This window comes from Syngnathoides biaculeatus, chromosome 12 (assembly GCF_019802595.1).
Source record: "Syngnathoides biaculeatus isolate LvHL_M chromosome 12, ASM1980259v1, whole genome shotgun sequence".
Taxonomy (NCBI): Eukaryota; Metazoa; Chordata; class Actinopteri; order Syngnathiformes; family Syngnathidae; genus Syngnathoides; species Syngnathoides biaculeatus.
The window spans coordinates 106,665-114,607 of NC_084651.1; the positions used below are offsets into that span (position 1 = coordinate 106,665).

Sequence of the window (7,943 nt, forward strand, 5' to 3'; positions counted from 1 at the left end):
CTGATGGTCTCTGATACTTGCATTGCATTTGTACGTAAGAGTGGGATCACTAATGGTTCACTTCCCGCTCGGCAACAGTGTGAAATGTGAGCGCGAAAAGCCGTCCGTGCCTAGATGGCGACCAGTTCTGGGTGTAGTCTCCCTTTCGCCACGAGTCAGCTGTGATGGGTCAGGCCATAAGATTCCAATAATTAACTTTGGAAAAAATAAAATTCCCCAGGCTCTCCTCTTGCTTTGTATTATTTTGTGTTTCTGGAAGTTGAATATTTTCCATTTTAAGAAAAAGTTCCAACACCCCTTATCCTAGTTAGGGTTGCAGGAGGCTGGATCCTATCACAGCTGACTGCAGACAACAGGCGGACTACACCCTGAACTGGTCGCCAGTCAGTTGCAGGGCACATACTGTAGACCACTTCACGGAGGAAGAACCGAAACGACGCTGCCTGCACCCGGGGCGGCAGAGTGCACCACTACGCCATCAACTACGCCTAAACGGAGTAACTTGAAATTGTATTCGTAAAATACGACACGTCCATTTTAAACTGGCTACTATGACGCTAAACTAGGGAGGTCAACGTCGTCAGCGTATTCAATGTTTCTTGCCGTAAAAAATAAATAGATAGATAGATACATTAACGATGCCGGTACATTGTGATGCGTACGGTTGTGTAAAACGCGAACTTTTGCCGGAACTTTTCTTGCTCGCTCGCTGCGCAGGTTTGGGTTCTTCTTCTTCTTCACGGCTTTATAGCGGAAAAAGTGGGCGACCTTCCCATCCGCACGGTGACGGTAGCGGGCACCTGCTGCCGTTGGACTGCGCCACAAAGATGAGCAACAAGTGTATTCGACGTGATTGTTTTTGTTCGTCTTTTCGTTTTTGTTGATGAATTTGACAGAAGATTCGTTTCGAATACGACAGTTTTGTTGTTGTGGTTATGCTCGTCAGCCGCATTATTTGCGTAGGGTTTCGTCCACTAGTGTAGACTTGGGCAACTCTTTTGCGACTCCCAACTTTTTTTTTTTTTTTTTTTCTTGGGTGAGGAAGCCTCCAAAAAGTCGAAAAGGTTCGTTCGTCGTCATCCCGACAGCAGAAGCAGATTTGCTCCGGTTTTCGCAAAGTTGGTGTCGGGCAACAGAGGTGAGAGCGATGACGGCGTTTTCTCTTCTTTCACCGACTTCAAACGCGCTCTCGTTGGCAGCTAGCTTTGCTAACGTTAGCTGTTTCCGGTGAGCATCAGACAAACTCATCTTGACAAGAACTACAGAAATTCTAAGTTTGATGGAAAGTTCTGGAAGGGAATATTGGACACTTGGTCATACAGCGGGTGGGGGTGGGGGGGCTGAAAGTCCAAGTTTGTTATTTTGCTGTTGGGGGTTGGAGGAGTTTCTTCTTTTAAAACGTTCACGGAAGCGGAGAGTTCAGCGCCCTTCCGGGGAGTACAAGCGGGGAGGCTGGTGGCCAATGCAAAACACGTCTTAATATTTCAAAGCCAAATTTCACTAATGAACATAACATTGGAGGAGTTTTTTTTTCTTTCTCGTTTTTGGGAACTCTCTTTACCACCTCGTTTTAAAATTTTCATTTTAGGTGAGATTTTCTGTGGTTCTGACAAAGATGAAGATGTTTCTTGATTTTGGCATGGAAAAAAAAATCACAAGTTCATCAAAACATGGCCAAAGATTTTGAGAACGACAAAAAATATTAATTTTCCACAAATCTGCCTGTTTTTTTAATAATGGCAATTTGAAAGTACTCCATGATGTTCTGAAAGTTGAATTGAAATGAATTGCAAAGTCCCCACTAACCATGAAAATGAACTTCATGTCAGTGATTCTCCTGTGAACACAGGTGAGAGTGTTGATGAGGACAAGGCTTGAGATCCCTTTGTCATCCGGATTGAGTTAGAATCAAAATCTGAATAAAAGCTTTTAAAAGGTGGGTGGTGCTTGAAATGATTGTTCTTCCTCGTTCTTTCATTGTCCCTGTTCTTCTTCTTCAACCATGGTTACCGGCAAGGAAACGGGTGTGGTCATCATTGTGATGCACAAAAAGGGCTTTACTGCCAAAGATACGTAAGTAACCTCATAAGCTTGCACCTCAAGCAACCTTTTATTGGCTCATCAAGAACGTTAAGGAGTGAGGTCCAATCGGCCAAGAAAGTCCGGCAAACGCCAAGACCGTTCCATTCAGCTGCGGGATGGGGTCACCACACGCAGTGAGGTGAAGACTTTTGGGGGATGGCCCGGTGTCAAGAAGGCCAGCAAAGAAGTCACTTCTCTCCCAATAGTGACACTTTGTCTAAATTTCATTTGTCAATAAAAGTCTTTGACACTTAAGGAAATTCTTGTCACTGTACTTAAGTATATCATCGTAACATCTAACAAAAAGATCTAAAAACACTGAAGTGGCAAACTTGTCATTCTCAAAAGATTTGGCCACCACTCCATGTGTGATTTGTGATGTGTGTTTTTCTTCTTGGATTCTGTGAAGTTTGAAGTAAGTCTGACGATGGGCGAGCTCTGTTTGACTCCACAAATGAGACGCTCCAACCGACACCTCCATTGACCAATCAGAAAATTGCCCATTTGAAACCTCGCAATTGGCCGACTTTGACCATCAAAAAGTCAACGTTTCCTAATGGATTCCATCGATTTCCAGGCGAGACAATTTGGGCTGACCTGCGACCTAAACTCCTTCTCCAAAAAGTCGGCAGCTTTACAACTTTGTAACTTAAAGTGTTAACCACCAGGACAAATGAATCAGCAACCCTCCTGAAGCCTTTTTTTGTCATAATTATTCCTATTCCCATGCATGTTTGTTTACCAGATGTATTATTATCGCTATGACAACGCCGAGGTCAGCTGCTGCTTCAAATACCTCATGTTCACTTACAACATCATCTTCTGGGTGAGTTTCTTCTCCTTCCTCTTTTAGTGTGTTCTCAAACCTGCAACAGGAAGTGTTGTCATGCACATCCTGTCGGGTTGAACAGGTGCTTCCCACAGACACGCAATGGATAGAAAAAGTCTGTAGACCACATTTTGTGATGCAGGGACTGGGCCTGACTGCAAAAAGGTGAAAACCCCCAAATAGTTGATGCCCATTTCACCAAGTTTTTTTTTTTTTTTTTAAACCTCCAAAATTCTCAAATAAGCAATGATATAGCACCAATCAGCGTTTTCCATGAGGAAAAAAAGATGGTAGGGGTTGGGCGATAGCTGAAAACTGCATGTATGCAAGCGGGTCACCATTTTCAAGCTTTTTCCCGAGAGCCACCTCCTGAAGCCGGCTCACGATGCGGCCGACTCCCCGGGCCCCCTCAAAGGTGTTGAGCCCTCCCCACCGACACTGTCTTCAGTGGGTTGTTAGCCCTGCCTTTTGTGGTTCCTCAGTTAGGTCCCGTTTGCCCTGGGTGACCCCGCCAGGGGCGACAGGTCCCAGACGGGTTTGCCCCTAAATAGGCTTCCAATTCGAACTGAGTGGTGGACTGAACTTCTGACTGAAAACGTGAAAAAAATTCTTACTGACATTCATTATTGTCACTCACTCAAGAAGACTTCCAGAAGAGATTTTATATATATATATATATATATATATATTTATTTTTTTTTTCTGCTGATTGTAATCGATGACTCCTTCTCTTTGGGATGGAGGTAAGCAGCGTAATTGTTGTTGTCGTCTTTGCGTGTGACCGGGGTCGTTGTCTTGCAGTTGGCCGGCGTGGTCTTCATTGCAGTGGGTTTTTGGGCGTGGAGCGAAAAGGTAAAGGGAGAGACGCACGCCGTTCCGTCCACTGAAGATCACCGCCACTCCTTTTTTTTTTTTTTTTCCCCCCCTTTGTCGCTCAGGGGGTCCTGCTGGACCTGACGCAGGTGACCCGTCTCCACGGTTTGGACCCGGTTTGGTTGGTGCTGCTGGTGGGGGTCGTCACTTTCATCCTGGGATTTGCGGGGTGTGTGGGAGCGCTCCGAGAAAACATCTGCCTGCTGAAGTTTGTACGTGCTAACAAAAGCATCGGAATTTACATTGGAATCCGCATCTAATTGTGTACATTGAAGATAAAACTTTAAATATTCTCCGTCCATTTTCTCCACGGCTTATCCTCACAAGCCTCATGGCTGAACTGGAGCCCGTCTCAACGGACTGTAGGTTAGCGGTAGTGCTCGGCTTAAAAAATAAAAATAAAAAATCACCATACGGGCCATTGTATCTCAAGATAATGATATACAACCATATAGTCGGTTTTCAGCTACTGTCGGAAAAGCGCAAGACTACGATCAGTTTTTCTCTTTATTTGTCACATGAGAAATGCATCCAGTAGTACTGCAATTCAGAATCAGGCTGCAGGTATTGAATATTTTGGTCAAGAATTGGATGGTATCGCTCCACCCGGCGGACCTCAGTCTGCCTCTGGGTCGTCAGACTATGAAGCCGCCGGCAGCGGGGCGGAGGTCTCCGTTTCAAATATGCAAAGGTCATTTGCGTGTGTTGCGGTCAGTTTTCCGGTGTGATTGGCGTGATCTTCTTCGTGGAACTGGCGGTCGCCGTGCTGGCTGTGGTTTTCCAGAGTCAGGTGCGAGATTGGATCAACGGCTTCTTTCTGGCAAACATCAAAGCGTACAGAGACGACATTGACCTGCAGAACCTGATCGACTCAATCCAAAGCACGGTAAGCCGTCCCGCCTGCTTGCCGCGCGGGATCTGTGCCGGCGCCGCCGCGCGTCAACCGCGTTCTTGTTTGCGCTGCAGAATCACTGCTGCGGCGCGCAAGAACCCGACGACTGGGACGTCAACGTTTACTTCAGCTGTAAAGGAACACATCAAAGCAGAGAGAAGTGCGGAGTTCCGTTCTCCTGCTGCATCGCCGACCCTGCCGTGAGTGCGCTGCTCGTCTTCATCGCGCCGTTTTTCCCCCAACGGGTAGGACATCACGACAACATTGACCATACGTTTGTTTGTGTGCGCGCGCGCGTCTGTGCTCTCTAGGACTCAGTGCTGAACACTCAGTGTGGCTACGATGTGAGAAACAAACGCAAGGTGACGTCACTTTCTGTTTTGCTCTCGCCATTCTCACGGAAGTTGTCTCTAGAAAATGTTGTCTCCGTTTCAGGCCGAGTGGTCGGATCACATTTACGTGAAAGGTTGCATTGCAGCCCTGGAGGACTGGTTACCTGCAAATCTTTACATCTTGGCTACTGTCTTTGTGGTCATCTCTCTGCTGCAGGTGAGAACGAGCGCCACAAAGTCCAGCGTCTTGTCTATCTATTTACAGTTGTACCGCTACTTACCAACGTCTCTGGTAACGAAAGATTCGGGTCACAACACGGCTCCCCGTAAAAATATTTTCTCTTCTTTTGAAGGAAAATGCGGGATACGAAAGGCAAACCTAGGCGCTGCTTTGCACTCCCCAAATTCCACCAAACGTAAACATTCTGTATCTTGGTTGGAAAGTGGCGTAAAGTGGAGTTGCTCTCCCATTGGCTGTCACTGTAGCATCTTCCTGGCATCCCATTGGCTGGGAGGGACGTGAGTCTTTATCCATGGTGCTCGAAGTTTCCCTTCGGCACTGGAGCGTCACCCAATCACACGCTAGCGCACATTGATAAAGTACAACTGTTTTGGGAGTTTTTCGTTTGCGTTTTTTGCAATTTTGTTCATCTTACGTCACCTTTACTGAAGTGAAGTTGCGTGCGTCCGTTCTTTCGTACGTCTCTTTTCTCTCGCCTCCTCCTCCGTCCCCCACGATGCCTTTCACTTCTCACACTCAACCTTCTCTTCGCATAGTCGCCTGACTCCAGAGGTAAATGAACATGATTCCTTATTACTCTTTACATTATGTACTTTGAATGCTGAGTTTCCAGTTATAACACCGCTCAGGAAGGAGACTGGCTCGTCTTCATTTACAGTGCGTGATTTTTTTTTTTTTTTCATTTCCAGGATGGGTTTTTTTTTCTCTTTATAAATGTTTTAAGGCTGTTAAAGCCCTAACCACACACGTAATATGCCTTTCTCAGACAGACTAACATTCTCTCACATTTCCTTTAAACACTCGTAAAGTTTAAACTTTCAGAGATTTAAAAAAAAAAAAAAATGTACACTGCTTTTATTCTAGAATGAAACCAAAGACTAAAACCTGTTTGAGGCCATAACATTTGTTAGGGAAATAAGTGTATCAAAGTCCCTACATCCATTTTCTTCCACTTTAAACGCATGTAAGCGTTTTCCTATATGAAGAGCAATATTATGGTTTTTAGAACTAACACATTTAACGTTAATGACCGATCGATGAGGTTTGCCACACAAGAACTTCTTAATCGGGACTCAGGCCTAGTTTCCAATTCCTCCTTCCTCTTGGTGCAGTTCTGCTGTCGCGTCTTTTTCCGCCGAAGCACCCTGGTGCGGTTATCTTTTTTTGCGAGGGGAGAACATAGTTAATGGGTCGTTGTTGGCGCTCTATCTATCTTCTAAACAGACATGCCACCTTCGATTATGTTTGTTAACTGTAATGAACGAAACATCGAAGAGTCCCGTTCTTGCGCAACTCGGCAAAGTTCCTTAGCCATGATTGTCAAGCTATCAAGTGTTAGTCACCCTCCTGGTCTTTCTCAACACTTGTCCTCTTCTTCCTCTTCAGCACTTAAGAGCCACACTGCTAGAATTGAACAATTGTGCAAATTAGGCAAGCTGAGCGCATTCTGTACAGGACAGGACATAATGGTCTACGGGCCCTTCGCCAATCAGGACCCAGAACACAATGCAGGTTTTCCCTTAGCAAATCAGAATACACGACACAATCCAAAAGTACTTTTGCTTTATTGGGAGACTGCGTGTGCTTTCTTCCAAGCAAACCACTAAATTAAAGGGGGGAATGAATAAATAAATGGGTGAAGGCCATTTTGGCCCCAGCATATGCAGTGTAAGTAACGTATGTGTCGCTTCCATCAGGTGGTGGGCATCTACCTCGCCAGGTCGCTCATCTCGGACATTCAGAAAGTCCGATTGTCTTACTGAACCCGTCCACGGGGCACTGCCGCCTTTTCTTCTCTGCGTGCTTGACGACGAAGGAGAAGGAAATTGCTTCAGCTCTATAGCGCCCCCTCTTTGCTGACAGTTGAGCTGCAGCTTTTTATGCCTGTTTTCTATGTTCAGGCTTTTACTCGTGTGTGTGTGTGTGTGTGTGTGTGTGTGTGTGACAGCAGCACTCAAATTAAGTTGCAGATCTTCAAAGATGGACTGTTGTTGCCTCGACACTGGATTCCTGAAGCGCTGACTAAATGTGACTGTTACATGTATTACATTTTTTTATACACGCATACTGAGTAGTCCTGTTCATTTCCCATAATGTTGTGATGTCAAGGCTGATCTTTGAGGTGAAACTGAAAGTCCACAACTAATTGTCACCGTCGCATTGTGACTCTGCCGATATTGTGATGGTTTTTACTCTGAATCCAAGTCCTCTCATTTCTGCCTCTCCACAGTATCCTGCATTAGCCTCTGAATTGGATATGAAAGTAGCATCCCTCCGGTGGCATGAATTGCTACACAAATACATAGCGCTTGTTTTCTAAAGGTTTGGCAAGGACTATTATTGAGTTAGAAATAAACATGCACGCAAGCATTACTTTCTCCCCATTATTAGGGTTTTATGAATGGGTTACAGTTCATAAGCCCTCGTTGGGACCAAAAATTGCAATCATGCAGAATACACTTATCTGCATCGATTCTAAAAAGAAGCACATTTATCATCGCAAACGTCTGGCATTCAAATAAAGATGTGTAGACTTTTGATAACCATTGTATTCCAATACAGACAAATAAAAGCCACTTTTTCACGACGTATTTCGTTGAATCCCGTTTGCTCGTTCGCCTCACTCCCGCTCCCAACCTGCGCCCGATGTCTAGCCGGGCGGGATTGTCATCCCGATCCGGAAATGAAGAAAAG

The 7,943-nt window shown here is 45.3% G+C and overlaps 1 protein-coding gene across 6 annotated transcripts; it reads left to right on the plus strand.

Moving 5' to 3' along the window:
* The first annotated feature begins 759 nt into the window (after nucleotides 1-759).
* tspan14 (tetraspanin 14) lies at nucleotides 760-7,314 on the plus strand. Of its 6 annotated transcripts, XM_061837347.1 has the most exons (10): nucleotides 801-1,138; nucleotides 1,850-1,936; nucleotides 2,828-2,908; nucleotides 3,713-3,763; nucleotides 3,850-3,996; nucleotides 4,500-4,670; nucleotides 4,751-4,876; nucleotides 4,988-5,038; nucleotides 5,112-5,225; nucleotides 6,947-7,314. In XM_061837347.1, the coding sequence occupies exons 3-10, from the start codon at nucleotides 2,828-2,830 to the stop codon at nucleotides 7,010-7,012; spliced, it is 807 nt and encodes a 268-aa protein (XP_061693331.1). In that variant the 5' UTR covers nucleotides 801-1,138; nucleotides 1,850-1,936; the 3' UTR covers nucleotides 7,013-7,314. The 6 variants fall into 6 exon arrangements, with proteins under 6 accessions (XP_061693326.1, XP_061693327.1, XP_061693328.1 ...); XM_061837342.1 differs by lacking the exon at nucleotides 1,850-1,936 and having other exon boundaries at nucleotides 760-1,138; XM_061837343.1 differs by lacking the exon at nucleotides 1,850-1,936 and having other exon boundaries at nucleotides 760-1,138; nucleotides 4,569-4,670.
* The last annotated feature ends 629 nt before the right edge of the window (nucleotides 7,315-7,943 follow it).

What these genes read in the sequence shown, in the direction of transcription:
- tspan14 (XM_061837342.1), top strand. Translation starts at nt 884, where the DNA reads ATGAATTTGACAGAAGATTCGTTTCGAATACGACAGTTTTGTTGTTGT. An exon ending in ACATCTGCCTGCTGAAGTTT is followed by an intron (nt 3,997 to 4,499) that starts GTACGTGCTAAC and finishes TGTTGCGGTCAG; the next exon opens with TTTTCCGGTGTGATTGGCGT. An exon ending in ATGTGAGAAACAAACGCAAG is followed by an intron (nt 5,039 to 5,111) that starts GTGACGTCACTT and finishes TCTCCGTTTCAG; the next exon opens with GCCGAGTGGTCGGATCACAT.